At 37.5% G+C, this 18,403-nt stretch overlaps 1 protein-coding gene across 3 annotated transcripts in view; it reads right to left on the bottom strand.

Moving 5' to 3' along the window:
• Window positions 1-1,824: 1,824 nt before the first annotated feature.
• The window catches only part of FERRY3 (FERRY endosomal RAB5 effector complex subunit 3), a 51,461-nt gene continuing 34,882 nt past the window's right edge, over window positions 1,825-18,403 (bottom strand). Inside the window, exons 10-12 of one of the 3 annotated variants that reach the window (XM_071072348.1) lie at window positions 10,587-10,644; window positions 9,936-10,003; window positions 1,825-9,317 (exon numbers count right to left, since the gene is read on the bottom strand). In XM_071072348.1, the coding sequence (XP_070928449.1) occupies window positions 9,225-9,317; window positions 9,936-10,003; window positions 10,587-10,644 (219 nt within the window). In that variant the 3' untranslated portion in view covers window positions 1,825-9,224. The remainder of the gene's footprint in view (window positions 9,318-9,935; window positions 10,004-10,586; window positions 10,645-18,403) is intronic. The other 2 variants (XM_011745493.3, XM_011745492.3) reach the window with 2 other exon arrangements.

Raw genomic sequence — 18,403 nt, 5'->3', positions numbered from 1 at the left:
TTTATAATTTGTAAAGCGTTCCTTTTTTTTCCTGTGTGGTTTTATGAATTAGAGAGAGGAAAACATATTAATCATACTTTAGAGACAAATTAACTGAGATTCGAAGAGATAAAACAATTTGTCCGAGGTCACAGCTAGTAATGAAAGTGATGGGTAGGGCTTAAATGACAGATTAGTTGGTTATAAATTTTTTAATTGGCAGTTATTTTCTCTTAATGCTTATCATTTTCTGGTGCTTATTGTTGCTGTTGAAAATTTGTAGTCTTTAAAATTGTCATGCAAATCTCTATTTGATTCTTAAAAAGTCTTTTAGAGACTTTTAAGATTTACCTTTGTTTTAGGTGTTCTGCAATTTTACCACAAACAGTCTAGCTGTATATTTATTTTTCTTTTTCTGCTTAGATGTCAACCTGCTTCCTGAATCTGAAGATTCATGTTCATCAATTTTGGGAGATTTTTAGTCATGTTTCATTATTGTCTTCTCCCTATTTCTCTCTACACCCCTAATAAAATTGGATGCTTACCTCACAATATTCAAAAGATGGATTAAAGGTCCAAATAAGAAAAAGCAAAATGTTAAAACTCATAGGAGAAAACATATGAGTATTTAGCTATGATACTGGGGGTAAGAAACAATATCTCAAGTGAGATATAAGAAGTTTAAACTGTAAAGGAAAAGATTGATATGTCACAGCAAAATTTAAGACCTCTGTGAAAATAAAACATAATAAAAAGTAAAACAACAAACCATAGCCTGGGAAAAAAGAGGTTTTCAAGAATACCTAATAAAAGTTTAATATTTGGGGCCGGGCACGGTGGCTCACACCTGTAATCCTAGCACTTTGGGAGGCAGAGGCGGGTGGATCATGAGGTCAGGAGTTCAAGACCAGCCTGGCCAACATGGTGAACACCTGTATCTACTAAAAATACAAAAAATAGCTGGGTGTGGTGGTGGGTGCTCCCAGCTACTCAGGAGGCTGAGGCAGAGGAATCATTTGAAACCGGGAGGGGGAGGTTGCAGTGAGCCGAGATTGCACCATTGCTCTCCAGCCTGGGTAACAGGGCGAGATTCCATCTCAAAAAAAAAAAAAAAAAAAAAAAAAAGGGTTTAATATTTGGAATATAGAAAGAATGTCTGCAAATTCCATATGAAAAGGGAAAACAACTGAAGAGAAAAAAATGCACAAAGGATTCAAACAGATAACTCATGAAAAGGGAAATCCATTTGGGGAACAGTGGCTCACACCTGTAATCCCAGCACTTTCGGAGGCGAGGAGGGCAGATTACCTGAGGTCAGGAGTTCGAGACCAGCCTGGTCAACATGGTGAAACCCCATCTCTACTAAAAATACAAAAATTAGCTGGGCATGGTGTTGCACACCTGCAATCCCAGCTACTCGGGGGGCTGAGGCACGAGAATCACTTGAACCTAGGAGGCGGAGGTTGCAGCAAGCCAAGATTGTGCCATGACACTCCAGCCTGGGTGACAGAGCAAGACTCCATCAAAAAAAAAAAAAAAAAAAAAAAAAAAAAGAAGGAAGGAAGGAAGGAGAAAGAAAGGAACGAAGGAAGGAAGGAAGGAAGGAAGGAAGGGAAATCCAAATGGCCAACAAACGTGTCATGTTGCTCAACATCACCACTAACCAGAGAAATGCAAAATAAAACAGTAACGAGATACTATTTCATACTTATCAGAATGGTAAGAATTAAAATTTCCAAAAATTTCTGCCCAGTCTGTATGAAGGTATGGAGAAAAAGGAGTGTTCATACACTGCCATTAGAAGGAAAATTTGGTACAACTATGGAGTTAAATTTGGAATTTATTAAGTTTTAAGATGTCAATACTATAAAATCCAGAAACTCTTTTCAGAGATATAAACCATGGAAAAACTGTAACATATGTACACAGTGATACATGTACAAGAATGTGGTTGCTGTGGCACAGTATGAAATGACACAAAAGTGAAAGCAACCTCACTGTCTAAATAGGAGAATGAATAAACACATAAATTGGACTATAGGCATATAATTCAGAGTCTTCAAGTATACTGCAGCCAAAATTAATAAAGTAGCTATATGTATATTAGCATGATTAAATCCCAAAAGCATGATATCGGATTCTTAAAAACACAAATGTTGAATGATATGTAGCAGATAAAGCTTTCAGTACAATACTATATACATCTTATGGCTACACTCTATAGATATGCATTACAACTATAAATTAACCTATAAGAATGAATAACAACAAAGTCAAGATAGTGGTTACTGCCAAGGAGAGCGTATGACACATTGAAGACAAAAATACTCCCAATTCTTCCCCTCATCCTGTGTCCATGCTCTTTGCAATGTGACTTTTTAGCACTTCTCATCGAAATGAGGCGCCTATTACTCCCGCTCTTGAGTCTGGGAGGGCAGTGTGGCCAGATTTAATCAACAACAGAATGTGATGGAAGTGATGGTGTGTCAATTCTCTTTTCCAACTCTACTACCACTATGTAAACACGTCTGGGCTAGCCTCATGGAGGATGACTCGCGGTGAAGAGAAGTCCAGTTGTCCCAGCAGAGGTCATCTATTCCAGCCTACAGCCAGCCAACCCCCAAACATGTGAGAAAGCCTGGCCCAGATAATCAGAGTGGCCTACTCGACCAACCACTGACCAAAGACTCAAAAATGAGCCCAGGCGAGACCAGAACTGCTGAGGTGACCACCCGTAGAATCATAAAGAATAAATGCTTATTGTTTCAGTGACTAAGTTTTGGACTGGTTTGTTCCTCAGAAATGGCTGATACAAGGAGAGACTAGAGCTACAGGAGCAAAAGAGAACCTGCATCTGTGATCTTTATGTGATAAAAAAGAGAGCCCTAAAGCAAATGTGGCAAAATTTTAAGCTGGAACAAATGTAAGTAGTAGGCACATGGTTATTTGTTATAATTTCTCTAATTTCTTTTTTATTTTTGAAGTATTTCACGATAAAAGGAAATTCAGATAGCTGAGTCAATGTGCCGCACTAGCCAAGACAGCCAAGATGATTTTTTTAAAAAAAGTATTTATCCTAGTGCCCTTCCCCCATCCCCATCACCACACACATAAAATATACTAAATAGATTGGTGATTTCTGAGTTCTGATCGTCTTCTCTCATCCCAGGACATCTCCTCTATACCTTCCTAGCATCTAATCCTCTTGCCTTAGTTGCTCATCTGCAAGACAGCAAACATATGATCAAATTGCTGACAAGAGAGTCATAAGAGTTGAACCAGGAAAGGATTACAGGGCCAAGTTGTTCATTCAGCTGCTATGTGGGTAGGAGACTTTAAATTCCGTAAGTACTTCATACTATTGTTATTTCTAAAATCTAGATTCACTTCATATAAAAATATGATAGTCCTTCCTGCTCTACTCAAATACAGGGTTAGTCACCTACCCTGTGACTTCCTCCTGACATTCTAACTCGCCCTGTCCTTTGTATCTGAACTTGTTGCCATTGCTGGCACAGGTGGCATTCTGCCCATCTGCCAGGAGGATTTGTGCTTCACCTGTTGAGAATAATGAGGGTTCAGAGGATACTCACTCAGTGCCAGAGAAAGGCAGGGATAAGCAGTCCGCTCTCAAGGGGCTCAACATCTCTCTTGGCCCAATGTATTGCTAATGTTTCTATTTTGACTTCCATAGCACTCTGTGCATGCTTTTTTCTGCACTGACTGTATACCTCTAGCATATGCTGGCTGGTACTGTGGTTACTGTGTGTTCTCTTACCAACTCAATTGGGTTGTAAGCTTCTTGAGGACACGGTGTTTTAAGTGACTTAGCATCCCTTCTATCTAGTGAAAGGAAGAAAGGGAAGAAGGAGAAAGGCCAGACAGGAAGGAAGAAAGGAAGGAGGGGGAGACAGGAAGGAATGAAGGAAGGAAGGATAATAGCAGCAAATATTTATAGAATGACTATATGCCAGGTAATGTGCACTTCTTATGCAATCCTTCCAAACCACTCAATGAGGTAGATACTATTATTAATTTCCCTAGCTTACAGATGAGGAAACATGCTTAACGGGATTAGGTAATATGCCCAATGTAATAAGCCACAGCAAATAAACTGAAGAGTCAGCATTTGAATCAGGTTTAACTTTAGAGACTATGCTCCTGATCTCTGATGTTGCTCAGAGTAGAGACTTTTGAGCACAGATGAGCTGATGATAGGAAATGAGAATTTATTATAAAGAAAAGGAGAGAAGGCTAGAAAGTAGGGGAGAAAGAGAGATGCATCAATACATTCTCCTCCTGCAGATGTCACACCTAACGTATGGCAGACAGTACAGTTTCTGCTTAATTCCTGAACGTCTCCGGAAAGGATCTGTTTGCTTCTTCGGTAATGTGTTCCAGGTTTCATTCTCTGTGAACCAAAGATATCTACGAATAGCTCTTACACTCTCTTGCCAGTGACAGAAGACACATTCACTCGACTCTCACAGTTCACAGTAGTTATGTTCGACAAAGTTGCTGTGAACCCTGACTTAGTGAATACTAAATCATTGCTCCCAAGGGAGGTAGAGAGTTAAATTCCTGCAAGGCTCTGACCACAACCTTCTCATCAGCCCATCAAGATATCATCTTGTTTTATGTGTGCTACTGTTGAAAGACACCTTATTTAATACACATCACTGACTCATTATCATTGAACTTTCGACGAACAGCACTACATTGCATACCTGGACAGAGCTTATCTAGACATGTGCTGTCTTCATCAGGGACATCACAACCTTCTTGCACTTGGGAACACCAGATAGCACTTGACCACTATGCTTGGACCATTTTGAACAACAAAATGACCAACACAAGGCAATGGGAAAAAAACCCAAAAAACAACATGGTGCTTCTAAAGTATAGAAGAAACTCAGTAAACACTGACCCAAAAAACGAAAGGGACATTTATTTGCACTATGAAAGCTAAAATAAGGCGGCAGAGCATCACCTGCTGCATGTACGCTGGGAACATATGTGTTGCGCGACTCAAACATTTTGGTGCTCTGAACATGTCCACAGATAACCTGAAAGTGCTGCCACAGGCCCTGCTTTTTATTCTGTTGGCCAGTTACAACATCCACGTGACTTTGATGGGATGAATCTATTGTCTTTGTAAATGACTGGATGCTTTTGTAAATGTCTAACAATTTTGGAGTTACAAATAAATTTTAGTGAATAGGTGATTTCACAAATATGGTATCTTCAACTAATGAGGATTGACTGTATATAGTATGAAGTTCAGCCAGCCTTAGAATCGGATATATGAGAAAGCCTGATACGTCTTCCATTTGGACATATCCAGAACCGTTTTCCTGTAGGAACACAGGAAATGAACCACAAGACAGATCTGAAGTGTATGGTAATTTTATCCGTGTATCTTTAAATAGGACATTATAAGCACATATCGGTCCTGCAGGCAACCTCAGGAGGTTACTCCTCCTTTCCCCTGCTTTAGCTGAAATTTTATCTTAGTTATTAGAGATCATCAGCATCACAGATCACAGAAAAGCCTGCCAAGTCGTCTGTCTTTACAAGTCCCATTGCCTTTGTATAACCTAGAGGCTGAATCTTGCTTGCACTATGCCTTTGTGTATAGAAGAAACTCAGTAAACACTGGCTGTTTACTGAACGAGAGTCTCAGGGTCAATCTGCTATTTATGTTTTCTTGATCTCTGCTTTCCCTTTGTAACATACTCTCATGTAAATATTTCTGTCCAAGGTTGTGGTTCCCAGCTTGGGGTTCCTGGAATTAGTGATCCTTTAAGATGTTACTGAGCTATTTAAAGAATCTCTCAAAAAATAAATTTCACTTGGATTGATGTCCCACAGGTGAAGTCAAACACCAAGGCTTTGTTTTTGCAAGTTTGCGTGGGATCGCACAATGATAATTCTTGCATTTTATGTGGTAATACTACGCATGAGAATACACGATGATCACTGTAGGTGACAATACTATGTACCATTTGCTAATCAGAAGCTTCTCTCCAGACATCCTGTCTTTGATACAATAAAAAATATTGCTCAAATAATTCCAATTGTTTATGTTCTCAAAACATTTCGGGCAAAGATGGGATGGATAATGAAAGGTTCTTGAATAGTTAAAGGATAGAAAACCACTCATTTAAAAGGTTCTGACAACATGGTACTTTTTCCAAATAGGTGTTGTATTCTTTTTGTTTCACATTATTTTATACTTCTATTACTCCTACTGAGCAAATCAGTCCAACTTCATATAAATGGAAAAACTTAAGTCACAGAAAAGCAGCCATTTTCACCTAGAAACTGAAAAATAGAAAACAAAATAAAAGAAACTGGAAAATAGGCCTCAGGCTCCAGTCTCTAACTTTGGTGGGTCCTTTCTACAATTCTGTGAATTTTCCCTTAGAGCTTTTAGAAATGTTTCTGTGATTTATCTTTCTTTTGCGAAACATGTTTTCTTCTTGTGAGAATTAGCCAGGATCCAACGGAAGTGACACAAATGATGGTGTGTACTGTGCCAGTAAGAGATCTGCCAACTCCCAGGCAAGCTCAGTCTCTTCCCGCTGACATTCTTTCTCATGCATTTCTTCCATTCTGGTCCCAGTCATGCTGAGAAACAGCTGGCGCCACACTTCTAGATCAATGGCTTTGCTTGTGTGGTGCTTTGAGAGCAGAAATGGGGGAAGGGAGGGAAACAGCAGCACAGAATGGAGACCTCAGGTTCAGTGTCTCTGCCTGATTCCCAAAGCACACTCTTCAGGCCTTGAGGGCCATTTAGGAATATGTAACTGTTTATACAAATAGAAAACTTCTAACTCACAATCCTCACCAATGTCAATGTTTGTGCTCATCTCCCCATCCTCAAAGACTCTTGTGGTCAGCTCCTCTCAACTTATTGGCCATTCACCACGGCCTCCATTCTGTTTCTGCTCTTATCTGCGCCTTACTCAGTTGTCCGTTGGTATCCGCAGGAGACTGGTTCCAGACCCCCTGCCAATATCGACATCCCTGGATGCTCCAGTCTCTTATATAAAATGGTGTAGGAATTGCATATAACCTATACACAGCCTCCCATATACTTCATCTATACATTACTTATACCAAACATAAGGTAAATGCCACATAAACAGATGTTATATTGTATTTTTAAAATTTTTATTGTTGTATTATTGTCATTTTTCAGAATATTTTCCATCCACAGTTGGTTGAACAGAGAGCCACCTATACCTAGAATGCTGTCTCAGCCTAAGGTACCTTCTTCATATCATTCATGAAGTGCTTGAAACCACTCCCGTCCAAGAAGCCCTTTAGAACACTCAGAAAAAGATCCTTATCTCATAATTCTTGGTCCAAATACAGAACTCCAGACTCCTCAATTACTGCATCACTAAAATTCCCACCATTTAAGTGCATATAATTAGCTTTTAAAATTATATATTTATTATTAGCTTGGTGTTTGTGTGTTTCCATCAGTGGCAACACCATAAACATGATTTTTCCAATTTTAATACTTCTATAACACAGTTGCCTGTGAAAAACGGACATTGGATAAATTTATCCTGATTTCATATGCCAGATAGTACCTTTACACAGCCCTCAGTTAAAGCCACCAGTTTGTAAGTAACTTAGTAGAACAGCCTACCAGTGACAAAGGAAGAGTTGGGCAGCAGCATCCAACAAACATCCGTGAATGAAACTTCGCTCCTCCATTCTGATACCTCGGCTGCACTGATCTACCACTCTCCTGGTTTCTGCCTCTGTCTTCCCTGCTTTGCATCAGAATCAGTCTCAGTGGTAACAGTGGTGCCTGAAAGACAATTTCTCCAAGAGAACTGTATAGGCTCGAAGGGCGAAACACCTGCCTTCTTGGCAGAACCGCCAGGCTCCCTGACAAATAATCTGGAGAATTTCAGTGTCTAAGGGACATACTGCTGGAGTGGCTGTTCTCCTCAGGGTTGTCTTTAGTGTTGTTTCTTGGACACACCTTTCCCTTGGGTGGAAAATTAAGACACATTCTGTTACAGGAAAGCACTCTGCTCGCCAACAGTGTTTCTAGAATAGTTATTACATTGAGGCATATTAACGAAGGACGTTTTGTGTCTTGTCATCAAGACATGCCATCTTATGACACCAAATGCCCTCCATTTCATTCTTGTGGCCAGTTACAATATCCACACAACTTGGAATTGATGAAACTATTGCTTTTCTAAACACCCGTGTGCTTTTGTAAATGCCTTTGTTTAATGGAGTTGCCACTCATAGAAAATATGTTATAGATGGGACAAATATATGACATGCAACACCTGAGAAAGTCGTGCTATAAGGAAAAACAATGGAAAAGGAGGGGAAATAGAGAAGAGGCAGAAATGGGGATACATTTATCCGCAAAGAAATGCAAGAGGTAGAAGAGTGGTTAAGCAAGCTGAGAACACAGGGAGGACAGAAATATAAAAATGATCTTCCTTGTCTCTTTGTCACAATGTTGATGAGCACTAAAATACTGCCAGGGGCTGGTTTAATCTTGACACCAAGCTTGCAAAAAAGAACACTATTTCTCAGTCCATGAAATGTTATCAACATGCAAATGCAAGGTCACAGAGGGAGGATGAGAGAGACGGAAAAAATCCGAAACGTCTTCTGACTCTAACTTGTACATCCTTAGAAGGAGTAGATTAAAAGGAAGGTTCTGAAACAGGAGAGTTTAAAAGAATAAGCACATTTGTCTCATACATTTGTGTTTCTATAAAAAGATTTTCACAGGAAATTTGTACTTGCAATGTATATTTCAGTGCTTTTAAATTTTGTTTTGGCAAATAAAGTAAAAGGAAGATTTTATCTGCATGTTTAATTAAGGCTTGCACCTGATATGAGTCAAGCCTTCTGAAAAAGTCAAATGCCTCCATGTAAATATAATCAAGCTTCCTTTTGCAAGTATCCATGTGTGATAAATACAAAGTTTTAGATTACTAATATTCACAGGTAACATGGAGAAGAAAAAAAAAGAGAAATTCATAAAGAAACTTTAAGTGTTTAAGTTAGGGGTTGATCACTAGTTTGTGCAGTATATAAATTTTTGGAATGGTTTCACAGACATGTATCTTGATTTGTGGATTCAGTTGCAGGTTCTCTTTCTGGGCATCTTTTGCTTGACAGATTCCCAGCACAGCACAAGTTCCTGGAGAGTTGAACAATCATCTCCTGCCAGCATGTCAATCTATAAGGGTTTAGTGCTTGGATGTCAGAGTGAGTGTTGATGATACTCGGAAAATCTGGGGAAGCATGTTACTAAGTTGATAAAACATTTCTTCAGAAATACTCTGTAAGAGGAAAAAATAATAATTGCACTTGTCAAATCATTGATTTTTAAAATAATTTTAGAAGTATTTTAAAATATGGATCTAGTTCTACAAGGAATATGTGAGTGCAGTATGTGAAAATTATCTTTCATGACTGATATAACTGCATGGCTATGGACAAGGGCTGGTTTTCTGGCTCCATCTTCTGAGAACTTATGTCCTTTCTGTCAAATAGTAAGTTTGAGTAATAGAAAAACCTCTCTGTAACACTAGTGTAATCAGTAATATAAAACCACTGATTTTGCTAAGTTCTTCACAGAATACAGAATCATTATCGCTAATGTCCTTATTTAAGAACCCTTTATAATCTATATAATACGAATGTGGAGAAAAACAAAGGAATGATGAGTCAAGTTTTGTTTAGGGGTTAAACAACAAATCCCTTGAGTGGTAGATGCTGATATCTTTGACAATACACTAAGTGCCTTTATCACATCCAAATACTTCTCTCCTTAAAAAACAGAAAGTGACTCGTATTTTATGTTATATTTAGGATTTTAGGGCAGGGTGCCTAGCTCTATCTGTGAGAAATCTAATAAAAGAGATTAAATTGGGGTGAGATCTATTCAGATAACATACCTGTGGTACTAGAAACTGCACTGTCCTAGAAATTCCTCCATCCCATGAAGCCATTTCCATCATGAAACCTAAAATAGAAAAACAGATGTTGCTGCACTACAAGTTCCGGCCGTCAAACCTACCCGTCGCTTACTGAAATTAACTGAATTTTCACTGTGGGGCTTCATGGCTTGACTTTTTAGGGAGCCATTTGCCTGTAGGATAGGCTACGCCTAAAGGACAAACAAATGTTTGCAATCCCTAATTCTTTGTGCCAGAGAGGTTTAACAGTTTTGTCAACATGCTCTTATTTATGATTTCCCAAATCCAATTTAGTCTCCATACAATGAAGCCAAGACAGCTTATTAAAAGTTAATAAATATGTGGCTCTAGTTTTTTCTTTTTAAGAGAATAAAGGTAATAGCAAGCTAGCAGCAGAACAAAATCTAATTAATGTCCAAATAGCCTTGTATTTCAAAGGGGCTGGAGACTTATTTTGTGACTAGAAAAATAAAACTAAAAAAGCCTATTATGAAATATTTACTTGCTAAACTATCTAACGGAAGCAATAGATGACAGGGGTATCTTTCACTTCTTTCTTCTGGGTTGCTCAACTTTCCATATTTGGGAGGAAATACAGGTGGTGGCTGTCAGAGATAAGATCATGCTCACCTTTGACACACTTGAACACTAGTTCTGCTCTCCTTAAGCACCAGGGTATAGTCATTTCCTAAAAACAGAAATAAAACATAAGATATGTTTTTAATAGACCTTTGTATAAAAAATAAAGTCAGATCTTTATTTATCTATAATGTTGATCATCCACGTTGTGAACAGATTTAGGCAACTGTTTGCTAATCCCAACTGGATTTCCTCTAGTTTTTAGGCATGCAGCTTCTTCCGGCTGTAAGACTATACTTGTGGAATACAAACTAATTTAGTTAGCCCCATAAATACAATTAAAAAAAATCCTTAATTTTTCTGGATAATTCTAAAGACAAATATAAATGACATAGGAACTCTACCTACTAACCTCAATGTTAGCATGAATAATTATATTACATTGTATATTTGCATAAGCAATAAAATATTTTTACTGTATAATACATTATTGTAAATGAGTGGAAATAAACAAATGCCCCACCCCAGCCACCTAACAAAACAAATGCATTCATTTTTCTACGTTCCTTTCTAATCTTCAGTCAAATATGGATGTAAGTGTCACTGCCAGTCTATAACCAAAACATTGGTAATTTTCCATAGTATGATTAGCATGTATACCATTTAAAAATCTATTCCTCTTCACAAACACCAGAATTGTTTTTCCCTGTCTTCATAATTACAACTATAAAACATGTAGATTATTTCATTATTGTGATTATCAAACTTTGTGGGTCTCAGGATCTTTTGCGCTCTTAAATATTAGCCTGATGCAACGGTGCACATTTGAAGTCCCAGCCACTTGGGAGGTTGAAGCAGGAGGATTGCTTGAGCCCAAGGGTTCAAGTCCACCTGGGCAACATAGTGAGAACCCCGCTCTAAAATGATTTTTTTTTAAATTACTGAGGACACCAAAGAGTTTTTCTTTATGTACATTATATCTCTTGACATTTATTGCATTAGGAATTAAAACTAAGAAAACATGAATTTAAAAACAATAAACCCATTCATGTTAATATAAATAACATTTTAATGAAAAATAACTATTTTCCAAAACAAAAAATAAAATTTAGTAAGTGTAATAATGTTTTAAATTTCTGCAAATCTCATTAAAGCCTAGCCTATCAGAAGACATCTGAATTCTTATATCTGTCTCTGCATTCAATCTGTTATATTATCACACAGCAGGTAGCTTCTGAAAAACTCACTGGACACACGTGCAAGAATAAGAATAAAAAAGGCAAATGATGTCTTCCTTACCAACTACTCAGTCTTTCATCTTTTGTAAGCAGGCTTCCACCCCATCACTCAACTGGAAATTCTTTTTTTTTTTTTTTTTTTTTTGAGGCGGAGTCTCGCTGTGTCTCCCAGGCTGGAGTGCGGTGGCGCGATCTCGGCTCACTGCAAGCTCCGCCTCCCGGGTTCACACCATTCTCCTGCCTCAGCCTCCCGAGTAGCTGGGACTACAGGCGCCCGCCACCGCGCCCGGCTAATTTTTTTTTTATACTTTTAGTAGAGTCGGGGTTTCACCGTGTTAGCCAGGATTGTCTCGATCTCCTGACCTTGTGATCCGCCCGCCTTGGCCTCCCAAAGTGCTGGGATTACAGGCGTGAGCCACCGCGCCGGCTGGAAATTCTTTATGTTAGATCATCAATGATTATTAATTACCAAACCTTTTCTCAGTCTTCTTCTAATTGCTGTTTACTTATTGCTGTAATTCAAATACCTTGTGACCACTCCTTTTCTTCATGACATTTTCCCCCTCCTCTGCCCTGGGGCTGATGATCAAATTATTCCAGTTCTTCACCGATCTCTCAAGGTCTTTGTGACCTCATGGCTACTTACCGCTATGGCTTCCTATCTAGTGTCCTGAATTCTAGGGTTTCCCCTCTAAACCACTAATTTTGGCTATTTGAAGTACATTTCTGATCATATTATACTCCTGTTTTAAGAACTTACAATTGCTTCCTACTGTCTCACACATAATATGTAAGCCTTTCTTTTACTATTTAAGGCTACATACTTTAAAGCCAAAGCTACTTTAAGCTTCTGTGACTTTTAAATTTTTAAAAATGAAGGTTGCATTCAAGTATATCTGCTCACATTTGCCTAAACATGGTCTGCAGTGCCTGTCACCCACCTCCCTCCATTCTTCCTCAATCTGTTTCTTCTACCCACAATGCCCTTCTCAGTAATTCCATCTACTGAACCTGATCTTCATTCTTCAATGTTCAGCTTAATTGCCATCTCCTCCATACAGTATCTTATTTTCCCAGCTACAAATATGTCTCCGTTTCCTGAACTCCCAAAGTACTTTACTGTTCTTTTATCTCAATGCTCAAATTTTTATCCTGTCGTTTTTGGGGAGAAGGGCAGAAGGATGGGATTTATTCTTTCTCTTCTTTATTAAGTTGTGTGCTCTCTGAAGGTAGCAGCCACTTTTTATTCACCTTTATTACCCTTACAATGCCTTCTATAATAATGAGCAATACACATGCTCAAAAACATAGGTAGAGTGAATTAGCTTTTATCCACGGACATTTAAAAAGAATGTGACTTTCTCTGAGGCCAGAAATAGGGTTTAATAGGAAGCTACTTTTAAATTTGTGTCCAAGACACTTGGTTTTAAGATTGATTAACAAAAGAGGTGTAGTTTTTTGGTTGGCTAAAAAGTAAAGAATCCTCTTGGGTTAGGTCCTGGAAGCTTCTAAAAATTCACTAGAATTTTCTGATATTCAAGTTTAAGTTATAACACTTTGGCTTCAAAGTTCACAGAAAGAAGAGTATTTCCTTGTAACTGCAAAGGCTGCTGCAAAAGAGCTGCAGTGGTCTTATGGAGTACACACATGCATAGGGGGACAAGTGTTTGGTTTTTTTGTCTTACTTCCTCCTGGTGAAAAGATGACGTACAGAGAGAACAAGGTCACAGTGTCTACAGTTGGCTGGGCGCAGTGGCTCACACCTGTAATCCCAGCACTTTGGGAGGCCAAGGCAGGTGGATCATCTGAGGTTAGGAGTTCGAGACCAGCCTGGCCAACATGGTGAGACCCTGTCTTTACTAAAAATACAAAAATTAGCTGGGCGTGGTGGCACATGCCTGTAATGTCAGCTACTTGGGAGGCTGAGGCAGAAGAATTGCTTGAACCTGTAAGGCGGAGGTTGCAGTGAGCCGAGATCACGCCACTGTACTCCAGCCTGGGTGACAGAGTAAGACTCCATCTTAAATAAATAAATAAATAAATGTATGTATGTATGTCTGCAGCTACAGAGCAATGCTGATGGCTCTGAAAACTATAATAATAATGTCTTATGTTTACATGAAACTTTACAATATACATAATCTCACAAAAATAACCTTCATAAATTAAAAAAAAAAGATGCTCAGAGAAGTACAGTGAATTGCTCAAGGTCATGTGACAGCCTGAGGCTTGAATTTTCATTTTCTTAATAGCATCTTTTGATGACCTAAAGTTTTGAATTTTAAAATATAATTTATTACATTCTTTTTTTAATGGCTTATGCCTTTGTGGCCTAACAAATTTTAACCAGCTTAACCTGACGTCATCAGGATTTTATGTTTTCCTCTAGAAGCTTTATAATATTAGCTCTTTTGTTGAGGTCTGATCCATTTTAAATTAATTTTTATATATGATATAATGTAAGGGTTAAGACTGTTTTCTATATGAATATCCAGTTGTTTCAACAACACTGAAAAGATTATCCTTTCTCCCACTGCATTGCCTTGGCATCTTTGCTGGAAATCAAATGACCATATATGTATGGATTTTTGTCTGGATGCTTTATTCTGTTTTCTGATCCACAGTCTATTCTTTTGCCAATATCACATTGCATTGATTACTGTAACTTTATGGCAAGTTTTGAAATTAGTGTAAGTTCTTTAACTTTGTTATTTTTCAAAATTGTTTTGGCTGTTTCAGGTCCTGTGCATTTCCATATACCTTTTAGAATTAGCTTGTCAAAATCTCAAAATTACCTTGTAAGAATTCCAATTGGGATTTAAATCTATAGATCAATTTTAGAACTATTATCTTGACAATATTGAGTCTTCCAATCCATGAACACAGTATATATTTCCATTTATTTAGGTCTTTTAAAATTTCTCTCAGCATATTTTATAGTTGCCAGGTCACTTTTCATAAAATCTTTTTACTTGAAGGCATTTTAAGCTTGTTTTCAGTTCTTTAAACACAGTAATCAACTATTGTATGGTCTGTGTTTTATAATTCCAGTGCTAAAAGTCTTTGTGCATCTGTTTCTATGTTCAGTTGTTTCTGCTGATTCTCATTCATGGTATCTAATTTCATTAAGGACCTACGTATTCACTTATGTTAAACATTTTATTCAAGAACCCATATGTAGGAATAAATACTATTGTATAACTGAGTATTTGTATCATCTTAAAATATTACTCTAAAACCAATCATTTTTTGAAATACTATGATAGTAATCAGAATCAAGGAATTAGTACTATTTATACTGGTTTAATGAAGCACTCATTTTTAAATATAAAAAAGCATTTTCTGACAGTAACTTGTCTTATAATCTAGAATTTACTGACATCTATGATTAGCCTTGAATTATTTCAGGCTAAGGTCAAGTCTAAACACCACTAGTCACATGAGGACAACTAATGTGAACTCTAAGCATAGAGTTTATTGAAGGGCTAGTTTTGAACACCAACAAATAGAATACATATTATTCCAATGCATTAAAATCAGGATACTAATGGTAATAATGAAAGATTGTAACACAAGTTAAAACAGGGATGGGTTAAATGGTATGACCAAAAGTAGGTAGGGGAAAAGTAATCAAGTTCATTGTCCTACTTGTCCAAAGATCATCACATTTTCCTCATTAATACCCTGCTTTCTTGCTTTTTGTATATGTGGGGTTAATAGCATGGTCTAGAGCAAGTATTTGTGATACAAATTAAGAACTTCACACTTTTCAGAATGGTGTGAATTAATGACAGAGTTTTATCAATGCTATTTAGAGAATATACCAAAATACCAACCTGTGACAGGACCCCAGCAAATCTTTGAAGTGATGGACATATTTTAAAAATTTAATTCTCAGATGATATAAACTCCATATTCAGTATACTTGAACTTAATGACACTTAGCAGCGTATGACTCTAAGAGGAAACTAGACAGCTACCTGTATATGCATGTGCACGCACACACACCCAACCGCCCCCCAACACATGTCTGAGTTGCTTTCAATCTTCCAGGTCCCTCCATAGAGACTCCACCGTAAGTTTAAGATAGATGCTTGCAAGAGTTTTTTAATCCTGTCATTTTGTCTCTGACTAAAACCAGCACCAAAAAGAATGGTTTTGGGTACTTAGAAAAGGTAAACTGTAAGCTTTAGAATTCAATCACGTCATGACGAGAATGACTTATTGAATGTCATCATGAGATGTGGTCAGCAGTTTCACAAGGAGCTCACTTCTGGAAACAAATCTTAGTATATATGATACAGTAGATGGTATAGACAACATAGTGGGCCAGGTAACAGTACAGAAAGTTTTTGATCATAAGTTCTAAATAATGGAAAAGTGACTAAATCATAGTGACATGCCTGTGAGAATGCACTGTTAGAGAAATCCAATGAAGCTGGAAGGCTCATGTGAAACATTATAGACTTTATAACTGGCCACATATTGGGCCCTACTGTCACACTCTAGATGACAAGTGCACAGAAGAGATTCTACACCTACGAACATGAACTTAAAATCTCAGTTCTGACTACAACTGAGACAACGCCTTCTGTCTAAAGCTCACGGTTACTCAACTTGAATCCTCTCATTAGGGTAAGGCTGAACTGCAGAGTTAGCCAGTATGTTCTTTTAAGTCTTCACTGTATGTCTTGGAATTTAGATATAAGAATTATCATCTGAGTTTATGCACCAATGGGGAATATTCCACGATTATTCTTTACTTCTCGAGTATGTGCCTCTGAGGTACTTGAAACACCTGTGTTAATAAGTTTCACAACCCTTATCAGAAGATGAGAAATAGTTTGGCTTTATTCAATATAACAGCATAGGTATAACTACTTTGAAGAACTATTTGGCAGATCTACCAAAGTTAAACATAAATATACCCTGAGACCTAACAATTCTATCCCTAAGTATATTCTCAACAGTAGTGTCAAAAGATGTCTATTGGAATGTTCATAGCAATACTACTCATAATAATAAAAATCTGGAAAAACTACCCAATTGTCCATAAATAGAATGTATAAATAACTGTGGTCTAGTCACACAATGAAACAATAAAAAACAACAACAGTGAACAATCTATAACCATGCACAATATTATAGACAGATCTCACAAACATAATACTGAATGAAAGAAGCCAGATATAAGATAAACAGCAAAAGCAAGCCCAACTAATCCATAATTTTAGGGATGAAAACAGTGGCTACCCTTGAGGAGGGAGTGTGGTTTAAGTGACTGAAAGGGAGGTGGCTGCTGGGGTGCTGGTCATGTTCTGTTTCATCATCTGCATATTTGTTATATATGGGTGTTCAGTCTACGAAGAGTTGAGCTGTATACCTATGTGTACCTTTCTATATGTGTGTTATACTCCAATATAAAAGTTAAAAACAACAAAATCTTCATTAGTAACAACAGTTACAAAACTAAACAATTTGGTAAGCCCCAAATTATTCAACAGGTTAACAGCAAAAATAAAAGGAAGTTGAGAATTCAATATTCTTGCTTTGTAGCTTCATTCCATAAGACTGACTCCAATAAGACAGTATCTTGAGATCACAAAGATCTATTGAGATAAAACGGATAGTATGTCTTTCTTCTTGCTGATAGGTTATTTTTCCTTTATCCTTTTTAAACTGCAATTAATTTCTATAGCTCTTTTATCTGACATAGGACATGGGCTATTTCAGTCATCTTCATTTTCTGGCACACACTAAAATATGGTAACTGAGTGTCCATTTTCCTCTTCTAACAACTCTGTTAGAAGAGGAAAATGACACCTGAAAATGCTTTGGGATCCTTGCACCAAAGCAAAAACAAGTATTACCTCTATATCCTGTCTAGTGTCTGAGTTTATAAACTTCTTGACCTGAATGGATGTTTAAATACAACAAATGGGAGAATCATAGCTCAATATACTTTTGTGAATTAAATTGGACACTTTGGAAACAAACTTAATGTTCTGCAGCTGGCCTTCCCAATTTAAAACATGTAACTTTTGTAACATTGTGGGAGAGGGAATGCTAGTAGTATCAGATGTCTGGAAGTAAATCTGAACTTAGTGACTTTTGGAAACACTGTTTTTGAGGTTGTTTCCCACCTACATAAAACCATTTTTATAAACTGGTTAACCAGGAGTCCAGCTGCAGGAATGTTTGGATGAATTCCTTGTGGTAGGAATTCATCATAAACTTTGTTGCTCCCAAAGACCCTTTTATAGATAAACTAGTTAGTGATGATGATTTAACAATAGCTAAAAATTCCTGATGGAACTAAAACTTCATAAAGCTATGGTGGGGAAAAAAATGTTTGTCCATCTCTCTTGATACCATATTAGGTATGACTGAGGCTACAGAAGTGAATGGAATGAGAAATTAGTAAGTCTGATGAAGTTTTCGTAGGACAGTGCCAGGATTCTCCTAATCCAAACAACAAAGTGCCTGGTAGAAATATACCAGCATAGATTATAAATGGGAAGTCATTTAAAATCACCCTGTCTCGGAAGGACAAGAATTATTTTTTTGTGTTTATATAGAAGCAGACCCCAACCTTTCTGGCTCCAGGAACCAGTTTCACGGAAGCCAATT

This window comes from Macaca nemestrina, chromosome 10 (genome assembly GCF_043159975.1).
Source record: "Macaca nemestrina isolate mMacNem1 chromosome 10, mMacNem.hap1, whole genome shotgun sequence".
In the NCBI taxonomy this organism is placed as follows: Eukaryota; Metazoa; Chordata; class Mammalia; order Primates; family Cercopithecidae; genus Macaca; species Macaca nemestrina.
The sequence above is the reverse complement of the archived record's forward strand: the minus strand, read 5'-3'. Positions and strand labels throughout refer to the sequence as shown.